Source organism: Oxyura jamaicensis, chromosome 1 (genome assembly GCF_011077185.1).
Source record: "Oxyura jamaicensis isolate SHBP4307 breed ruddy duck chromosome 1, BPBGC_Ojam_1.0, whole genome shotgun sequence".
In the NCBI taxonomy this organism is placed as follows: Eukaryota; Metazoa; Chordata; class Aves; order Anseriformes; family Anatidae; genus Oxyura; species Oxyura jamaicensis.
This window is the reverse complement of record NC_048893.1, coordinates 111,446,200-111,467,198: the sequence shown is the minus strand read 5'-3', so window position 1 is coordinate 111,467,198 and position 20,999 is coordinate 111,446,200. Positions and strand designations below refer to the sequence as shown.

Sequence of the window (20,999 nt, the reverse complement as noted above, 5' to 3'; positions counted from 1 at the left end):
TCTCATGTCTAATTTTACTGTCTCTTAAATATGAAGGCTAATGCTCCATCAGAACCAGTAAACTCGGAACTGGACTGGCATCCTCCAGTTTGGATAACAGACACAGCTCTTCGGAGATCTCCATTCGTCCCTCAGATGGGCGATGAGGTAAGAATATTTATTAAAATCTCCTATACTACTTAAATATTACTATTGTTACTAAATATGGAGAAACATTTACTATTGTTTTGTTGTGTTGTTTTTTTTTTTTTTAAGGTAATATATTTTCGACAAGGACATGAAGCTTACATTGAAGCAGTTAGAAGAAATAACATTTATGAACTGAATCCCCACAAGGAGCCTTGGAGAAAAGTAGTCCTTAGGGTAGGTCTGCACTGAAGATGTTGTGAGTTCAGTACTAGTAGTCTGTGAATGAAAAGTGTTGTATTACATTTGTTTTAAACTATTAATTTCTGAGGTTATGCCATTTCCCTTATAACATTTTTCTATGAAAGCAAGAGGGAGAGTTGCCTTCAATTATTAGAATAGCTTCAGAGTTAAATGTGGGAAGCCTCAGTATAAATAGTTGTCCTAATATTGCTGAGTATGATAGGCGTGTTCCATTGAATCTCAAAAATCGTGCCACTATTTTTGTCATTTTGGATTTGGGTACAATTCATGCGTTTGGTTAACCTACTATTAAATTAATAGTTCTCTGCATAGTCCAGAGGGTAATGCATTCTGAAACTGTTCGTTCTTGCTTTTAGGATCAGGAGTTGGTAAAAATTGTTGGAATTAGATATGAGGTTGGTCCTCCCACACTGTGTTGCCTCAAGCTTGCCTTTATAGATCATGCCACTGGAAAACATACAGACAAATCATTCTCCATCAAGTATGTGCATCTTTATTTTCTGGAAAAGTATTCAAAAATATATTTCTTTAAGCTTCTTTCTAAAACCCCAAGGTACATGTCTGAAAGCAATTTCTCTTTTTAACCTAGATACCACGATATGCCAGATGTTATCGACTTCCTTATATTACGTCAGTTCTACGATGAAGCACGGCAGAGGAACTGGCAAACCTGTAAGTCTGTTCTCTGAATGCTTGCAAAAGAACTCTGAAATGAAAAAAAAAAAAATATATATATATCCTTGTCGAATTACTGGATATGCAAGTTATTTGCTTGTAATTTCAAAGGGTTCTCTGTTAGGTAAGTTTCCTCTGCCTGTTTGAAGTACGAAACTACTAGTGCCAGTACTAGGTATTTTGGAGGGGTTACCACAGATCTAAGATAGAGTCTTCAAAACATAAAATGAGGTTCTAGTGTTGTCTTTTCTTTTGTAGTTAAGTAGCAAGCAGTTTTAACATAACATTTTTTGGCATAATAGATTGTCTCATCTTTACTCAGTATCAGTATTTTAGGACTTTAAACTGAAATACCTTGTTAAAAAGGTTTTAATTACAAACAGAAGAAGCGTATTTAAGTAACTCTAGTTAATAGAATACATGATCAGACTTTTTTTTTTGGTGTTGTTCTAGCTGACAGGTTCCGATCCATTATTGATGATGCGTGGTGGTTTGGAACAGTGCTGGGTCAAGAACCATATCAGCCTCAATATCCAGATAGTCATTTTCAGTGTTATAGTGTAAAGTAAGTATAAATGGGTTTTGCACTTCTGATATTAGTGGTGTGGATTGCCTTTTATGTAGCTAGACTATTGGTGTAAGAATGTGGAAGTTGTTTAATGATTTTACTGGCCATATTATTACTTCTTAATGTCTCAAAGTTGCTAATCTAGCATAATGTGAATTTATAATAATTTGAAGCAACTTTTTAAATTAAGAATAACACGATAGAACAAGTTACTGACCTCTCACCACTGCAAACAATCTGTAACAAACGATCTGTAACAAATGATTTGTATTATTCTTCATTGATAATTGGTTTTGGATGGGGCATGCTGAATCTTTCCTGTTAACATCGTGATTCTTAGGCTTCAAGTTCTCCCACTCCTGTCTTTCATGTATTATGTGAACTATTGGCACTGAGTCTGCAGGAAAAAGTACAATTGTAATGTTATTACAAGCTGTTATTTGAGCCTCATGTAAAGGATGTTTCTAAGTGTTGGTCTATCCTCGTGCTTGCTAAATGAATGTGAAGACAGAACTTGTCCTTTCTCTGCCTACTGGTATTACATCATATTTTCTATTATGCAAATTCTGCTTGTGGTTTCTCCTGCATTTCTTCTTTGGGTTATATTTAGCAGGAGAACTTGCAGGTAGCCCTGTGCTACCATTTGACAGAGAAATCAACTTGACCAGTCTGCTTGTCAACAGATTATACTGCATAGGTGAAGGCACATAGCGTCAAATGCATTGTTGAAAATATGGCAAAGTTGTGCAAATATGTGCAAAGTTGTGCACATATTCATTTTACATCTATTTAAATAGGGGGGGTGGAAGGGGGGCAGGCAACTCTGTCTTGGAAAAACTGTAATCAGTTGTCTGTCTTTGTCATGCAGGATTTGGGTTAAGGTGTTTCCTAAACTGGCATAATTTTGATAATCCAGCAGATTTTGGGCATCTGCAGTTGTTCACTGCTTGAGTCAGTTTTATTACAATAGAAGTGCTTTTTATTTTATACCAAAAACAACCTTCAGAAGATGGCTTCAGAACAGTCAGTGACAAGGAATGTTGGAAACCTCATTTGAACGAGATGAAAGGGAGTACTTGACACATACCTTCAAATTGCTTACTCCTGATTTATTCTTCTGAATAGATTTAAAGTCAGTCTTCTCAGTAACCAGGTCATCACACATAGGCATCATCTCAAATTATCATCACCACTGTAGTATAGTTAATAAATAGATAGAAGTTGTATAAATCGAATGTTCTATTTTATTGGCCACATAAAAATTGGTATTTATATAGAAGCAGCTCTGTGTATTATATAAGTTGTGCTGTCTCGATGAATGGTGCTTGAACGGAACGGGTCTTTCATAAAATATTATGAAGTAATGTATAAATTTATTTATGACAGTAACTTCTGAGGTATTGTAAATTAATTGAGAGTAGAATTCAGTAGACAAGCTTTCATACGTCTGTTAGTTCATAAATAATCAAACAGGCTGAATGTAGATAAAGCCAAGTTTTCCAGAATCAATGGACTGTCCAAAACAATGGAGAGGTTTTCTTACATTAGCAGAGTTTTTAGTTAATATTATGAAGATTATCAACTAAATTTTCAGTTTCAGTTTGAAATAAATACACAGGAAGTATTAGACCAAGTATCTAAATTAAGTGTATTAAGTCATAAAAAGTAGATGGCATTTAACCAGGCATGTGAAGAACTCAGTTCTCTAAACGAGAACTCCAAACTCCCGTCAAAGTTACAACCCATGCTACAGTTGGACCATGCACTAATGCACAAGCAGATTATAGCTCCTGCCAGCAGAAAAGGCTCTGGAGGGCAATCAGTGAAGTATAGACTGATGTATTTGACTGCAGTTTCTGGTATATGCATATAATATACATAATGTAATTCATAAAGAATAATACTGTTGAGCACATGGTTTAACCCAGATATAGGAGAGAGCTGGCTGGCATTGCATCTCCAAAGGGAGGTTCTGCCTCTCTGGCACTTCTGCAATTCTGTGACTTTTTAGTAAGCATATACTTATCAACTTTATTCCATAGTCTTTGTGTGTTAGTTTTTTGATAGTTTCAGTTAGTTTTAAGAGAAGCCCTTGGCAGGTTTTCTCTCCAAGAGATGTTAAAGAAACTAAGATGATATGGCATTGGAGCAAATGCTTTTGTGTGTTGAAAACTGGTTAAATGACAGGGAGCAAAAGAACAGTCCTTAACAATCATGTTTAAGGCTAGAGCAGTGGTAGTGGGCTCCCCCACAAATGAGAGCTGGGACCAGCTTTGCCCAGAGTCCTCATTAGCCTGTTGTAGAGCATGAGTAGTGAAATACCCAAGTCTCTAGATGAAAGAGAATGTATGCTAGAAGAAAGGACTAACAAAGACCTCATAAAACTGTATGACTAGTTAAAAAAAAGTTCCACATAATTTTCAGCGCAGGTATGTTGGATAGGACATCTGAGGGAATAGTAGTCTTGTTTATGCTTGTGACATTTTTCTTGGTAGTAGCTACAGCTGAGGAGGGAAGTGTTGAGGTACTCATTGACGGAAACAGGCAGTGTTAGCAGTCTGGTAAATGACGGAAACAGGCAGTGTTAGCAGTCTGGTAAAGGTATTAGACAAAAAATAGATAGTAAATGAAATAATGTGGGATGTATTCAATAACATGCCTAGAGGAACTCAGTGACAGTGAATATTGAACATATGAGTAGAATGCACTTTTACTTGGATCGTATGGTCTCAGACTAATACTTGCTGGTGTAGCTGGACCTACAAGGCACTGAACTGATCCAGTTGGCTATTTCTTTTGTTTGAAATACTAAAATTCATTGGTAACTTTGTTATAAAAGCATGTAAAAATCTGTCCGAATGTTCTGTGATTTGGGGAGACCACTATTATGTTAATTCTGTAATAGTTAAATATCAGAGTGAATATGCAGTTGCTCTGTAAATATTAACTCTGCTTTTGCTTCCTGTTACTTAACTTTAGTTTCTACATCTCCTTTAGTTTCTACATATCTCCTTTGTCTTAATGTGATATGCTTTAGATAATGAAATATTAATACACCTAATACCTCAATTCTTATTCTTCCTTTCTCTGAAACATTTCACAGACTTGCACAACTACTGCTGTGGTTTTGGAAAAAAAAGTCTGCTCCCATTTTGTTTTCCTGGTGTCTTCCCCTTGATGTCCTCATTTTTTCCAAGTGTATGGTTTATTTTTTCTTACGCGGCTTCTTGTTACAGGATTTGAAATACTGATTTTCTTAATATTGGATAAGTTGTGCAAAGCCAAAATCAGGAGTCCAATTTTAGTTGGAAATTCTTTATGAAGAGTATTTCCTTTTTTGGTCACAATTGGTTACTAACTGATGCTTTTTTATATGCATTCATACAGTTTATTTTATTAATGCCTAAAAATAGCATTGATGGAGATTTCGTTAATTATGCTCAGAGGAAATACTTCTAACTCCAGGTAATGTTAACTTGTATGTTTTTTTTAACTTGTTGAATCAGATGGGACAACGGTGAAGTTGAAAAGCTTAGTCCGTGGGACATGGAACCAATATCTGAGAATGGTAGGTAGAAATTCACTTAATTATGTGCTTTTCTCTCTTTCCAGACCCTTTGTTATAAGTGGGTAGTGGACCTTAGATGATTCTTACCTTTCTTGCAACTCTTGCCACTGAATCATCTGAGTACAGTATCCATTATGCACGTCTATGTAACAGGTGGAACTGGTATTGCAGTAGTTATCTTTGAAATATGAAGAACATCAGCAGGTTTTTTATATGTTTAGTCAAGACTGCCCATTAAGATAATCCCACTTCAGGTTTGGTGAAATATCTTGAATATATCTCTTTTTTTTCCCCTGAAACTTTCAATCTTGCTCAGTAGTTTTGAATGAAATAGTTGAAATACAATAAAGCCTGATATTTCTAAAAGCCAAGTTTTGCAAATGTCCCAAGTAACAAAAAAGTAGCTAGCTGTAATATGGTACAGTATAGGAGGGAGGAGAAAGAAAGAATATATATGAAATAATTTCCAGTCAGCAAATTTTAACTGTTACTTTAAAAACAGCGGTCAAACCCAAATTCATTCTAAATGAAATTATTGGTTTCCTTATTTATCTTACTCAATTCAGTTTTCCAATGCTTTTTGTTAATGATAAGAGCTGGGAGAAGGGAGGAAAGTTTTTGTGAAATACTGAGAAAGTAATTATTGAATAAGCTGTCAAAGGGATATTTACTCATTTTCCTAATCACCTTTGCCAGGAGTTAGCTTATTTCCCAAATGCCAGAGAGGCTTATGATATTTATTTATATATGATATTATGATATTAAGGCTCATGATATTTATTTATATTTACATTTATATATATACACATATATAAATAAAATACCATTATGTTGCACACATTTTGATGCTCTCAGTAGCCACATGACTGTCCAATGTTTAAAGTATGGGCTGCTTCAGTTGCATCTTGTGATGAGAAATGCTGCAAAGCAGTCTGGATTCAAAATATGGAATTAAATTTTTTATACATTTCAGTTTATATAAAACAAGGAGTCAGCAGGATTGTGTTCTCTTTTCCCCACAGATTTAATTGAAACACACTATTTTCTCATCACCAACATCCGCCTCCTTCAAACTCAAAGCTCCATTTTCTTCTTATTCATCATGATCTGGTTAATGCTTACCATACATATCACTTACAGACAATCAAATGATTGTTAGAGGCTCTATAACAAGCCTTACATATGAAGTGAATATTTATATTTTGCTAACAGGACAAACAGCATCAATTTCTTCTGAATATTCTATACTATGTTTTAAGTTGCTTTTTATGAGAGTATTAATGATGCAGTTCTCCTTCTTGCGGTTTGAAATATATAAATGTAGTGTTCCTAACCTTTTAAGTTTGATATCATAAAGGAACTAGAATTTCTGAAATTGCAACAGTGACAATGTAATGATAGAGACATCCTACAGACACTTATCTAAATCTGGATAGTATGACAATGTATGTCCATTGTCATTTACTGGCTATCTCAGTAGCAAATTGAAACTTCTTTTTTTGATTTAGCAGGGAAATAAGGCTCTTACGGAAAGGTTTTATGCTTTTCTAGAAAGCATTATATTAGAAATATAATATAAAACAGATTACACCCCTTCTCCTTTGCTTTTTGTTCCTTCTTCAACTGAATGACTTACAAATTGAATTGAAATTGCATTTTACATTTGCCACTCTTCTCTCAAAATTTTCTTTATTCAGTTTACTAAGATAAACGTGTGGGACAAGAGCAACACTGAAGTTGGATACTACCTTTTTTATCCTGCAGGCATAAATTCTGTCTCATGATTATCGAGATACAGTATGAGATGTCCAACTCCTGTCTTGTCAGGCACAACGTTGTCAAGACCAGGACAAATGTGCATATGAGAACTCAGTTTTCAGCAGCCTGCTTACTAAACGTACTGGTGTGGACTGTCTGTAGTCTGTACTACCTATCTGTACTGTAAGCACTGTAACCCTCCTGGGGGTTCAGCTCTCTGTGACCCATTTATTCCTGAAGAGGGAACCATATGGTCACCCCATGTATATAACATGCTAAAAATTATGACAAGTCTTCTGTCACATATACCAGTGTGCTGCAAAAAAAACACAAAGCACTGATCTTCCCATGCTTCTTGAATAGGACAGAGATTTGTTTTAGTCTGTCATTCTCCTTTAGATGTTACTCCTGCAGGAGAATGTCCCTCTTGAGCGCTTATGCAGTGGAGTACCACGTACGATGTAGAGTTCTTCTTGATACAAGTGTAAGTGTAGAAGAATTACTTGCTGCTTTCTATTAGTATTGTCTGCAGGAAGTCTGATTGCAGAAGTGTTTCAGCTCAAAGATGAGTTAGAAGGAATACAAGTGAGTCACCTCTTTCTCTCAGCTTTTCCTAGTGCCTTTTTATTATTTATCAATTTGTTTTTTGAAGACCTGCTTCATCTTTGGTATTGAATGGATAACAAATGTTGTTAGGGCTCTGTCAGTGCAGTAATGAACAAAGAACTAGAAAGGACTTTGGGTTATTAATACATGTTCAGCCAAAGGAAAAAACAGTCCTTTTCATGAATTTAGAAGGTCCCTGGTAAACTTGTTTAGATCTTTTGTTTTGTTTTGGTCTCTACAACAGTTGGAGCTGAAATGTTTTAGAATTTGTAACCTATTTGTGGATTGCAGTCTTCATAATGCTAGCAAGTACCCTATCATCTTTCTTGTTTTCATTTTAATGGACAGACTCTCAGATGCTAACAGAAGCTCGTACTGTTAGTTTCTAGCTATAAGCCTATATGCTTTAGACTGCTGAATTTAATCTATTTCAGTTGTCCTAATCAGTACAAAGATGTACTGAAGAAATTACCTACTGCGTCTGATTAGGAACCTTCATGATCTTGTTCCTTTTCAAGTGCTCAAATGAAATGAGGAACTTGGCTTTTCAAAAATAAAATGCAGAAACTGAGACTGAAGTTACACTAAAAACAATCTGTGGAACTGAGTGGAAAGATACCCAGAGGTAAAATCTTATCTACTCAGTCATTCTGCATTAGCTGGATTGCACTAATCTTTGGAAGCGTGACTCTGTGGAACCATCCATCACAGCTTTACATGTCTACTAGTAATTTTTGCTTCAAAATTCAATTATCTGCCATATTCAAAGCACACACTTTTCAAAAATGTCCTGACGGTCACAATAATACTGGGAAGGACATCACACAGTGTACTGCCTATCTTGCATGTGTTTAATGGTTGAGGGCACAAATTGACTCATTAAACTAAGTTATGATACTGAGAAGTCTGGGGCGTGCATTTTAAAACAAGTGTATGATTAACTCTGAATTGAAGTCTTCTTTTCAGGCTAGTAATTAAATCAAGAGAGTAAAAAGTCTTCAGGAAATTCAGAACTGCACTAAAGGAGAATAAGGGATATCGTTGTTCTATGTTCTTTGTGTATTTCCTTTTCCCCATGCTATTAGTGTCAAACTTCACTTAAGGCAAGGTATTTTTTCTTGGTTATGCTTGTTAAATACTCATACGATCATGAATATTTAACAATTTGTCTTGTTTCGTGTTCTCACTGCTCACACTTTTTCCAATTTGCTATCACTCTTCAGTTGACCAGCCTGAAGAATTAGGAGCCAGTGTTTCTGTGACTTTTGAAGAAATGGAGAAGCTACTATACAAACCCCAAGAAGGGGAGTGGGGGATGCGGTCTCGTGATGAAGCTTGTGAGCGGATTATCAATGGTATCGATCAGCTTCTGACTCTCGGTAAGCATGTCCTTTAAGCTTTAGGGAGTTTTCTCCTCGCATTAAATCTATAAACAGGTCTCCAGAATATACATGGCATCCTTTAAAAATGTCCTATAACAAAGTACTGTACGTGTTCACACCCTTTTATGTGCAATTCTCTCACTGTCTCTGTACTCAGATTTGTTTTTGTACATCATTGGTTTTATCAAGAATAATTATATATAGCAATTGAAAATGTGACTCAATTTTTGTATGCATACAAGCCTCAAAATAGTTCAGTTAATCTTGCTGTTTCCTAACAGACATTTCAGCAGCTTTTGCTGGTCCAGTTGACCTGTGTACATATCCCAAGTACTGTACAGTGATTGCTTACCCAACAGACCTGAACACTATTCGAACAAGACTGGCTAACCGATTTTACAGGTAAGTACTAGCAGTAGAAACAAGGGAGAATGTAGACGTAGGTTTGTACCTTGTGAGAAGATCTAAACTTTTTTTGTTCTTTTTCTTTTAATAAACATTTTGAAAAACAGCAGTCCAGTACCTGAATTCAACATTACTAGTACTCTGTAGCAACATTAATACACATTTTTATTAAGTTTCTTAGTTCTCAAGGAAATTGATTTCAGCCTATATATACTGTTTTCAGAGTTACAATGAACATTGATGTTTTCTTTGAGAAATTTGCTATTTGAAATGAGTAAATACTTTATTTCAATGATGGTCGTATTATTTTTTATTTCATTTAGGTTTTGAGTTACTGTACTTAACTTGAAGAGGGTTCAGCTCCTAGACACTTAGTACTTGCAGAAACAAGTCTAAACACAGAGGTGAAATGTTAAATATTACCACCAGCACTTTAAATGATGAAAACACCACAGAGAAAGAGGGGGAAAAAGCTTCAGTGTGGAGTTGATAAAGTTCTGATTTGTTAGATGTGCAACCTATCAATTTTGGTAATAGAAATTAAAGGGTGTTCATCATCTGGACTTGCGTTCAGTGTGTCTGTAAATAAAATGAAGAGATATTCATTGTTGCTTTCCTCCTCAGTGAGCCTGAAATAATGACTTGGGAAATGGTTTGAAATTTTGTAGATGAAGAGCTGCAAACCTGGGGTATAATAGCTTCAAAATTACAAGGAATTAGAAACTGAAATGAAAGCTATGCAGTTGTGCTAGCTCATTTCCATAGTGTTAGCTTGTAGCAGTTTCTACAAGTCTGTCTTACAGACAGCTATTTTATGACTGGTCAGTTGGTCTCAAAGGAAAGTATTGAGTTAATAAATGAGTTAACAAAGGTGTCTGTTGTTGATTTCACTACTTTGAATTGTGTCTGCTTGTGTATATGTATATGAACACACTTTGATTTTCCATGTGATTGAGAAGTTTGAGACTAGTGTAATAAAACTTCAATTAAAACAAAGGACATTAAACTAGGATATACATATATATGTGTGTATATATATATAATTGACATAATTACTAAGAGGGTAACTTTACAGTTTTTCAGCTTAGTTTAAAGGTGCATTATTATTATTTTTTTTTAATTTTAAGGAGAATCTCTGCATTGGTTTGGGAAGTAAGATACATTGAAAGCAATGCCAGGACCTTCAATGAACCTGGGAGTGCTATTGCTAGAGCTGCAAAAAAGATCACTACGCAGCTGTTAAAATTTATCAAGTGAGTGGCTTTTTAATCTAAATAGTGCTTGAATGCTTGTGATCTTAAACTGTGGGGGAGCATAAACATCTTAAGATCCCTTTGAGAATCCTTCTTCCTTTGATTTCCTACTCTTCTTCCATGCACTGTAGGACAGATGTATAATTCTTCTTGACTATTATTTTAACTGGGAAAATACTGAAATGTTCTGCAAAGAGACATTTTTACTTTTTCTCCTAGTAGCATTCACTGGTATTTATAGTACAAAGATGTCACTAGACTTGAAGGGAGGGCAGTCTGTAACGTGAGCTTGTGTAGAAGTTCCTGTTGCAGTGTGCCTGACTTCGGTTCAGTTGAGAGGTTTATTTTAAAAGAACTTAGTGTAGGCAGTCTAACTACAATAGGTATGTTTTGAATACTACTTTCAGATCTCTAATGCTGTTTTCACCCTCCTTCCTCACTACTTCTGAAATTCATAGTATAGCAGTTTTCCAGATTTAACATTACTTTGGAAATACTATAATCAACTTGTGGGTATATATTTTAGTTAATTCTTTGTTACTGTCTTTAAGTTTACATGTAGCTTTTGGTCATGTCTGGGTTTAACCTAGGAAGTGATAGGTATGTTTTTGCTATTCCAGTAACATAGATCTAATTGCATTACAGTGATCAAGACTGTACAAACATTTTTGAACTGTGTAGCACAACAGATGATGAACAAGATTGTATTGATGACGATGATCTGGTAAGCTTTTCTTGTGAATAATTGCTTTTCTTGTGAATAATGCAATAATGCATTAGCAGTGGTAAGAAAATAATGCCCATCTTCAAGTTTTTATAGTAAAATTGTTCTTTATTTAAAAAGATCCTTGCATATATTTACGTAGCTAATATAAACATTTCATATACTAGGAATGTGAGGAGTGATATGGAATGAATGAGTGAAAACATTTGAGTTGTCAATACTTGTTCAGAAGTACAACAAACATGCATTTTCTGCTATGACTATTTGCCATCAAATAAAACAATTCTTCCATGTCTTGTGAGTGATACATTTCTGAAGCATATTGGTATGCAATATTGGTATGTAATATTGCAAGAGTGTATGAATAGCTACCTTTCATTGTGTTTTTAATTACATGCATGCTTGGTTATTTCTAAGAGTAAAATTGGCATGCAGTGGTGAATGCTAAAAGTTGGCAAGTTATTACTACTGCTGTGGTGCTTTGTGGTAGCAAACACTGCAGTTTATTTATATACCCAGCTATGATCGTGCATCAGTTTTGCATGCCTCATTGAGAATATAATGAAGTAGATTTCTCTTAAATCTGAGAGAGGTAACATTCACTGCGTAACAACAGTGCGTGTTGCCTATAGTATCATACGTTTATTAACAATGTACCCCAGACTACCTAGTCTGAATGTCTTACACATTTCGATTTCTAACTCATCAGCAAGACTTCTGAAAATCACAAAGTGGCAGCATTCTCTTTCAGGATAGTATTATGGGAAGAAATTACACTGAGCAGTTGCTCTACTTCAGCATTATCTTAGTACTTTCATATTGTAGTATTCTTCTTTTATCAGAAGTAAATTGATCACAAAGATTTCTTTGTCCTAAACACAAGACAAGCAAAATTCAGAGTTCTTTGACTTCTATTATTTGTTAATTGAATTACTGATGATCTTTGGTCGTTAGGATTCAAAGCTGGTGGGTGTCTTCTCAATTCTTATTGAAAAGAGAACTTGCAACTTCTCACAGTGGTTTTTCCTTTGTATTAAGGTCAAGAATTGGAGTGAGGAGTTTTCAGTGGTGGGACATCATTAGGATCTTACTTTCATAGTCTTTCAAACACCGTGCTGTAGTTTTTGATATGCTCATGTTATGTCTTATTGAGAGAAATTAGAATAGAAGTCTCTTTTAACTGTGGTGTAAAATTCAATGGTGCTTTGAGCAAACATTGCTTGTTGTTTCATAAATAATTTTATTTTATGCAGGATGATGAAAAACGTCGTCCGAGAAAGTCCTATAGGAGGAGAAGAGTGAGTTGGCTAATCTTTACTATATATACCCAATTTAGGTTTGGCAGGATTGGTTAGCAGACTTGAAATTCTGTGGGAGTGATGCTTTGTTTTTTAAGTCATAGATAGACCAGACCTTTTTTGATGGTAAAAAGGAACTATACACTTTGCCTAAATAGTTCATTGTTATTTTAATGCTTCTGTACTTACGAATTTGATACCAGTACTGTTCAGTCTAACAGGTTTCAATTATATATCTGAAACTGAAGTAAAAGCATTATTCAGCTGAGATGTGAGGAAAAAGCATTTTGAGTGATATTAGTCACATCTCTTAAGAATAATTTGGAAGAAATCAGGAGGTATCTTTTTGTGTGTTTTATTTAGTATTTAAAAACAACTTGAAAAAAAGTTTTATGATTTGTCAGTTTTTTTAATAAACATCAGTACAAAAATCTTATAGTAGTAGACTTGCAAAGTTTTGTTACAAAACTATTTTTGGAAACGCATTTTTCTAATACGGAAATAATTCAAGATAGACTACTAGGTTTAGTTTTTCAGGCTGTGTTTCAGTAATGTTTTTTGACTTTATTTTCAAGGGACGGGGGAAAAAAGGAAAAGGCATTAAAAACGGTTATGATGAAAACTGTTGGAAAAAGCAGTGTATGGAACTCGTGAATTTAATTTTCCAGTGTGAAGATTCTGAACCTTTTAGGCAGCCGGTTGATTTGGATCAATATCCTGTAAGTTGTTCTTATAATTATTTATATCTTACAAGGTTAATTTGTTTCTTCTTCTAGCATTTGGTATCATAATAAGATCTCCACATTTCTCTTGGAGCTACTTTTTCTCTTTAGGGTTTTAGTTCCCAACCATTGATGCTTGACTGCATCAAGGTAAGATCCATTAAAGTATTGAGACAGCACAAAACAATGGTAAAGCAGCAGCATAATGTCTACAAATATCCTGATACATTAAATGAGTTATTTGTTTTGCCTTTAATTATTAACTCTGATGATAAAACTAAAAAAAAAAAAAAAAAAAAGAATGGACCGCAGTCAAACGTGAACTTGTTAGTTGTAGTCCCGTCACTTTCTAGTTTTCCTGTTATCACTGCTGCCATTATTATTTTTTCTGCTCTTCAGCTCACTGTATGTCTTTAGGAATCTGTCCCCACTTTGAAGCTTCACATTTACATAGAATGTAGGCTTTGGTTCATATATACCTCTGAAGTATGGATTCTGTCCAATCTTATTTGCATTTTCTCTTAAATTCTGTTTAAAATGCATCTCAGAACATCTTTGTGCTCTAATGGCTCCTCTTCCGTATCAATAAAATATTTTGCTGCTGAAGGCCTTCTGCACCCTCATGGTGTACTTTCTTCAGCAATTTATCTGATAGCAGAATTTATTTTTTCTATAAAATTTGCTATTCTTTGCTACAGTAGTGGTTTCAAGCCCTTTCTTGGGCATTTAGACCAAAAGAAAAAGAAACTTAGTGGGGAAGAAACTTTTTAACAAGCATAAGCATGTGACTGTTTTCCTGTGGCTTCACATCTTGAGTTTGGGTTTCACATCAGGTTTTAAGAACATATTGGGGGTTCTCTAAAATTCATTTATAGAGAAGAAAGTGTTATATAACAGTGTTATAGTACTTTTTAAGTTATTCTTCTTCTTTTTTTAAAGCCAGATCAGTTTCTCATTGTAAAATGCATCAATGAAATGAGCAAATGAAGATTCACTGTAGTCTTATTTCCCTTTTTGATTAGCAATAAAAAGGTCAACCTGCATGGTATTGTTAGTCAGTAGATACTGAGGTAAATCAGGAGAAACAAAACAGCAAAACTGTATGTACAAGCACATGACGGTGTATTAAACTATGATCTTTCATAAATTCTGAAGGTGACGCTGAAAATAAGCGAGGTTTTACAGGGGATAACATTGTGGAGACTTTAAGTCAAGTAGTTTCTGCAACAGCTTAGCTCTCTGCTTTGGTAGGTGCCTGTTGTGTCTTGAGTGCTGATAGTTAAGATAATCTGAGCTCCTTCTAAATTCTAGAAGTAAAATTCAAAAGTGTTGTTTTTCCTCTAACTTCTTGAACTGTTTTTTTTTTTTTTTTTCATGATTTATCTAGGATTACAGACATATTATAGACACTCCAATGGACTTTGGTACAGTGAAAGAAACTCTGGAAGCTGGAAACTACGACACTCCAATGGAACTGTGCAAAGATATAAGGCTAATATTTAGTAATGCCAAGTCTTATACTCCAAACAAAAAGTCAAAGGTAGCTGTTCATATTGTTTTTTATATTTTTTGTAATGCAGTTAGGTATTATTTTGGAATTAGCTTTGTTATCGATATTTTAAATAAAGTTTCTGGTTGATTAGATACAGGTGAGAAGTGCAATAAATTATATTAAACATTGGTTTGTGCATGGCATGTCTTGTTTATCTAGTGCTACAGTCCATCATGTGCCAGACTTTTTCTATCTTTTTTTCTGTACATTTTTACATTTTAGAAATGCGAGTCTTGCATGAAAATTCTGGTTATTAATATAAGCCACTTTCTTGCCTAGATTTACAGTATGACCTTGAGATTGTCAGCATTATTTGAAGAGAAAATAAGAAGAATTGTTTCAGATTTCAAAAATGGTCAAAAACAGAATGAAAAACTAAGAAGAAACCAGAGGTATACTAGAAGACTTCAGAATCAAAGCTCAACGCAGCAACCTACCAAAACGCTCAGGTAACAAAATTATGAAGATGTGGAGGCTTATCATAGCTGACTAATATTTATATTCACTGACATGTAGGAAAAAGAGATCAACTGTTTTATTAAATGGTTACCTGATTTCAGTGGGAATTTTTAGAATTCTTTTTCAGTAGGACAGACATGCTTCAAAAGTTCTACTGTAATGTAAAACTGCCCATGGAACAGAGGAAGGACTGAAAAATAGAATAAGGGTGGTTTTGTTTTAAATACTTCAGTGAGGAAAATCAGTGTTTAATCTGACTGTAATAATTAGCAAATCTTGCTGCATGTATTGCAGTTATTTTACTATGCACAGAAGAAAGGTCGTCCTGTGGATTTATAGAGACTTTAACTTACTGTGGCATTCTGTTGGTAATTTAGTATGCATCTCCTCTTTTGAAGGAAAACACACACTTGACGCTACTGTTGGTTGATATGATTAACTTTTATCGTTAATTTGCATATGGGGTGAAGTGAGATAACATAACAAAACTAAACATGCTAAATTGTTGGAACTGAGCATATACTTCTCTGCTGCTGTCTAGCTTTTTTGTCTGATAGTGAAGGGATAGGAATAATCCCATCTAGATCACTATTATTTTACTTTAGTCGAATTTGATGTCAGGATTACGTGTAGCATACATTTAAAGGAAGAATCAAATCAGTGAGTTCCTCTCCAAACGTGCGTTTTATTTTAGACTGTAGACTTTGAAAAATGTACTTTCTTCATGTCTTTAGTCTTCATGTCTTTAGAACTCAGTTTATCATGGAGTAACGTTAGTATGTCCCTTGAAGCTTATGTGCAATTAACAAGAGACTGAATTCAGTAGAAATTGAGGCTGTTGTTGCAATATTTTGGTAAACAATAAGAAGACATAGACCTAAAAGGTATTCAGTGTTACCTTTTTTTTTTGGTTTTGATTAGATAGAAAGTCTCTTCTTGTGTAACTTTACTAGGACTGTAGACGGTTATTTTAATGAAGGTAGTTAATGCTTATCCTTGTCAAAATTGTCCCCTAGCATGTTAGCTTACAAACCTAACTGCCATTCCATAAATTTAAAATTATATGGTATATGGTTAATTAAGTTTTCAGAGAACATCATTTTTAAAATACTTAATTGCCATTTTTTTTCATAGTTTACAACCCACATTGCTTTTATTTCTTTCCCCTTTCAGCAGAAATGTGAAGCAGAAACCATTAAAGTCTCAGGCAAAAATTGAATCTGAGCAGGAAGATGCTTTTAGTCAACCTACCTCAAGCAGAGCAGCCTGTGTTGCAAGCCATAAAACAAATGCTAGCAATTACAACCATGGTTCCTCTGGTGAATCCTCTGATTCTGTATGCCTGGCATCTTTTGAAAGGAATGGAAAAGCTAGATCTACAACACTAACAAATTGTTCTGCATTGTCATCAGGTAAGAAATGTTTGAAAAACTTGTTTTAGATAAGGATTTTCATCTGTCTTACCTGTGATTACCTACTAATGTTTGTTTATATACATCTGTGGATATTATAAAAAGTTCTGTGTACTAAAGAATGCTCTGCTTTAACATTCTTTAACATAGAATGCAATTAGCTTAATTTTGTTAATGATAAAGCCTGCTCCTAAGCAGAAAATTATTACTAGCATAATTTACATGGAGGCAGAGCTGTCTTGGTTATATATCCATTTTGCAGTCAATTGTACTTTTCTACAGCCTTGTGTGGGAATTCACAGCAAAGCTGAATTGAGTAAGACAGATGGTAAGAATAAGTTGACATACAAACTGCATGATTACTTGATGTTCTTAACTCTTTTAACAAATGCAGCAATAGAACTTCTTCAAGCGTCTCTTCTACGAAAATTGTTGTTGTGAATGGATGCCTCTTTTTGAGAGGAAAATGTGGTGTATTTGATATAAAATACAAGGTTACACACTCACACGTTACATAAAAATTAAAATCCAAAATTAGCAAATGGCAAAAGTTCCCAGACTCATAAAATGTTTCCTGTTTCTTTTATTTTTTCTCCCCCTACACTTTACTTTGGCAAAACTTCAGCTCCTTTCAAAGAACAAGGATGCAAGTCCTGGTAAAAGAAGGGATTTATCAGATGATTCAGGTTTTTTTTAACATGCTCTTCTCTTAAATCTGCTATTTGGGAACAGCTCTGCTATTTTACTTGGAACTTAAATGCAGCTCAAAGAAACTTATCACAAGATACCTCATAAATATGGAGTAGTTTATTTCATAGAACTATCAATTTCATATATGCAAGACATTACAGTATGATAACCAGTATGCTGTAAGATAATATTGTGAGGAAATTTGAAGATTTCCTGGATGAGCAAAATGTAGTCCTTAACTGCAAGCTAACTTCATTGTTAGAATTCTGATTTACAATTTAATTTTTTTTTAACAGAAAGTGAAATAGAAGATTCTTTACCTTCTTCATCTGCGTCCTCTTCATCTTCATCCTCTACAAGTAGCTCGGAAGAGAGCAAAGAAAGCTCTGTTGCTCTTGCGTCACCTCCACTACACAATGGTGTATGTAGGAGAAAGAAGATCAACTGTAGGATAACTAGGAATCGAGCTGCTCAAAGAAAACAAACAGGTAAGATTCAAGTAGTTTTCTTCTGAATGGTCAGTAATCCAGGTGTGTAAGTATAAAACTAAATATAATCAGTATTTTTAAACTGTTATAAATGTGGTATTGTTTGATTGGTAGTAGTACTGTTGCTCTCAAAATACTACTTTCTGAACTTCTCAGAAGATCCTTTTCAGTACTAAGGGTAGGAGGGCAGAAGCCAAGAGCCTGCTGAGAGGGTATGTCTTGCAACATTTTATATCTTAAAGTAAAAGCAGTTCAAAAAGCAGTTCTAGTTCTCACAGAGCTAGAATGAATCCAAAATTTGACACATTTTTTTTTCCTGACAGAGAACAAAACCATGTAACTACTGCTAGGGGTGTATTGCATTTGTCATGTCTGTGGGTTGAATCTGTTTGACAAGGCTTAAGAAGCTTCTGCTCTTTTAAGATTTTAATCCCTCCTCTACTTTACAGGAACGCTTCTGCAGGAGAATGGGAATACAAGAAAAACTGTCAGGAAAAGGTTATATGGAAGTGATTCTGAAAATACTTCAGTGGTGACATCTGAGTCTCTGAGTAATAGTACAGGTAGACACAGAAAAATTCCACGCAGAAGTGCTACCGTGGCTGCTAATAAGTTAAAGCTAATGACTGATGTGGAAGAAGAGGTTTCAAGCTCAGAAAGTATTGGTATTAGATGCAAAAACAGGAAACTGCCTCACCGAAATGCCTCAGCTGCAGCCAGGCGAATGTTACTGGAGGGGTCTGAGGATGACGTGGATGTAAAGTCTGAAAGTGAAAAAGAAAATGAAGAGCAGCTTACCAGGAGGAAAAATCTTTCTCTCCCTGGTTCATCTGCTCCACGAAGAAAATTTGTTAGTGAATCTGAAAATGGAAGTTCAGATTCTGAGATAGATGCACAGGTGAAACAGAAAACCTGGCAAAGCAATGGCCACAGACAGTTACGTGGGAAACTCCATTCTGCATCTCCCAAAGTGAGAAGTCCCATGCGAGACTCGTCGGAAGATGATTCCAAAAGCTGTAATTCAAAGGGTGGGAGCAGTCAAAAAGCTGATGAGTCAACATCTGCATGTAAGCTTGTAGTGAGCAACTCTGAGGATGAAGTATATTCTGAATCAGATAAGTGGAATGACAAAAAAATGACTAGTCTGCAGATTGTTGCTCCCTTAAAGAAAGCAAAAGTCTTGAGTGATTTAGAGGACACAGCAGAATCTGAAGCAGAAGGCAGAGAGAATGGGAGAAGCTTTATTTCGGAGACCTTGGTGCCATCTAGAATTGCAGGGAGTTCAAAATCTGGACCTGGTACCAGTTACAACGATTCTTCTGATACAGAATCTGAAACAAATTCGAATAACAGTAACTATTGTGACACTTCTACAAAAACAAAGAGGAGAATGAAAGGAAAAACAATCCTCAGAAAAGGTAAAATTACTAAAGTTAATGCATCTGATTCTAAGGTGACTGGGAGGAAGCAATGTAGGATTAAAATGGGCAATAAGTGGGGGGACTTGAACTGTGCAGTGTAATAGTGTTTCTTGCTGTTCTGAAATAAGAACTAGACATAAGGGAGGGAGAAATATAAGGTATGGTGATGCTGACAGGGGAACAGGGGAGTTACCAAACAGCACTGAGAGAAAAGTATTACAGTTCTATGGTCTCAGTTTTTTGCTATTTAGAATTCATGATGGGTTCTGGCAGTTCTGAAGCAATTCAGGGAAAGCCTTTTTTTAATGAAAAAGTTGTCATTAAATCATGATTGTTGTTTTCATATATAATCTGCACTTCCTTACCTCTGTAGCAGTATATATTAACTGATGCTAAAATACCTGTGTTGAAGTAGCATTACTTTGTGTGTGTTGACAAATTAAAGAAGCACTGGCTTTCGGGTTGTTGGCACAAAACTAAGAAGTCATATTCACAGCAACCTTCAGAATATTGCTGTCATATGTAGGTCAAGGCACCAGAAAATCTCAAAAGGAAAAGTTCCTTCTCTTTTGTCAGCCTGCTCCTTGTTTGGAGAATTTCAGTAATGAAAATCTGAGTTGTAGTTCTGTTACTTTACCTACAAACTCAAGATAATAGATCTTGCTTTAGATTGCTGCCTTTTTCTGTTGACAAACTTCTGTGCTAAAGCAGATGTACAGACGTTATTTTCATCTGAAGTACCGTTGTAATCTTTCAAAGTCCAATTGATGGATCTTTTAATTTTTTTTTTTTTTTTTACTTCCATGGCATACGCTGGAATTTCTAACTTAATTTGCCTTTTGGATTTTATTGGCAGTGATGTGTAGTCTCCTTTTCAAGGTAGAGATATGTTTTGATGCTGTGGTGGTAATGTTGTGATGCTTGTCTGGCTTCTCCCCCATTTAAGATTAGGAGCATTTGAGGCTTGGGTGTGTTTTTTTGGGGGGTGCGTGTGGATGGGGTTCTGTTACCAAACACAGGGGTGACTCTTCGGTTCCTTGCTTTCTCTAGTTTTGTGGGTCATAGGTTACTATGCAATGTTGTAACTAAATGAAGCATACAACACTGTTCTAACAAGTTTGTTGTTTTTTTTAAACGTGCATCCTTAGTGTGAGGTTGAAGAGATTTTTAATATGGCAAAGAGAGAAGGTATTTCTGTTCAAATACTTCATGTAGTGGAGATTTGTATTTTTTAAAAGTGGGTAGTCAGTAACATTTTCTGTACCAAATTTGTCCAACGAAGCATTTCTAAGGGGAAATCAGCACTGGTCAAATTATAGATCTTTCATTACACATTTTTTTTTAATGTAAACATTTCTCCTTGAAATATGTAGAAACTGCCACACCGAGTAGTCAGTGTGTGAATTGCAAGGTTTGGTCTCTTTAGGTTGTCCTCTGTCCTTTGAATGTAATGTGGGTGTCTTAATTGTGTATAATGGAGTGGTTAAAGCTTGTTGAAAACATGATTTATTTTTTTTCTCGCCAGCTTTTTAACACTGGTTAAATTGTAGCTTCTCTTGTATTGTACCATTTACGTCTGGGGGTGTGATGTTATGTTGTCCTCCAGCTATAACTTGGAGCAGAACTCC

General features: G+C 35.1%; 1 protein-coding gene across 3 annotated transcripts in view; it reads left to right on the top strand.

Annotated features, from left to right (window-relative positions):
- Positions 1 to 20,999, top strand: part of BRWD1 (bromodomain and WD repeat domain containing 1) — a 55,250-nt gene that overhangs the window by 27,042 nt on the left and 7,209 nt on the right. For 2 of the 3 annotated variants that reach the window (XM_035315800.1, XM_035315802.1), the window contains 17 exons: positions 37 to 147; positions 256 to 363; positions 747 to 871; positions 980 to 1,062; positions 1,519 to 1,630; positions 5,140 to 5,201; positions 8,789 to 8,944; positions 9,229 to 9,349; positions 10,480 to 10,605; positions 11,251 to 11,329; positions 12,583 to 12,627; positions 13,203 to 13,346; positions 14,737 to 14,889; positions 15,181 to 15,350; positions 16,534 to 16,772; positions 17,759 to 17,950; positions 18,400 to 19,368. In XM_035315800.1, the coding sequence (XP_035171691.1) occupies positions 37 to 147; positions 256 to 363; positions 747 to 871; positions 980 to 1,062; positions 1,519 to 1,630; positions 5,140 to 5,201; positions 8,789 to 8,944; positions 9,229 to 9,349; positions 10,480 to 10,605; positions 11,251 to 11,329; positions 12,583 to 12,627; positions 13,203 to 13,346; positions 14,737 to 14,889; positions 15,181 to 15,350; positions 16,534 to 16,772; positions 17,759 to 17,950; positions 18,400 to 19,368 (2,995 nt within the window). The remainder of the gene's footprint in view (positions 1 to 36; positions 148 to 255; positions 364 to 746; positions 872 to 979; positions 1,063 to 1,518; positions 1,631 to 5,139; positions 5,202 to 8,788; positions 8,945 to 9,228; positions 9,350 to 10,479; positions 10,606 to 11,250; positions 11,330 to 12,582; positions 12,628 to 13,202; positions 13,347 to 14,736; positions 14,890 to 15,180; positions 15,351 to 16,533; positions 16,773 to 17,758; positions 17,951 to 18,399; positions 19,369 to 20,999) is intronic. The other variant, XM_035315801.1, reaches the window with a different exon arrangement.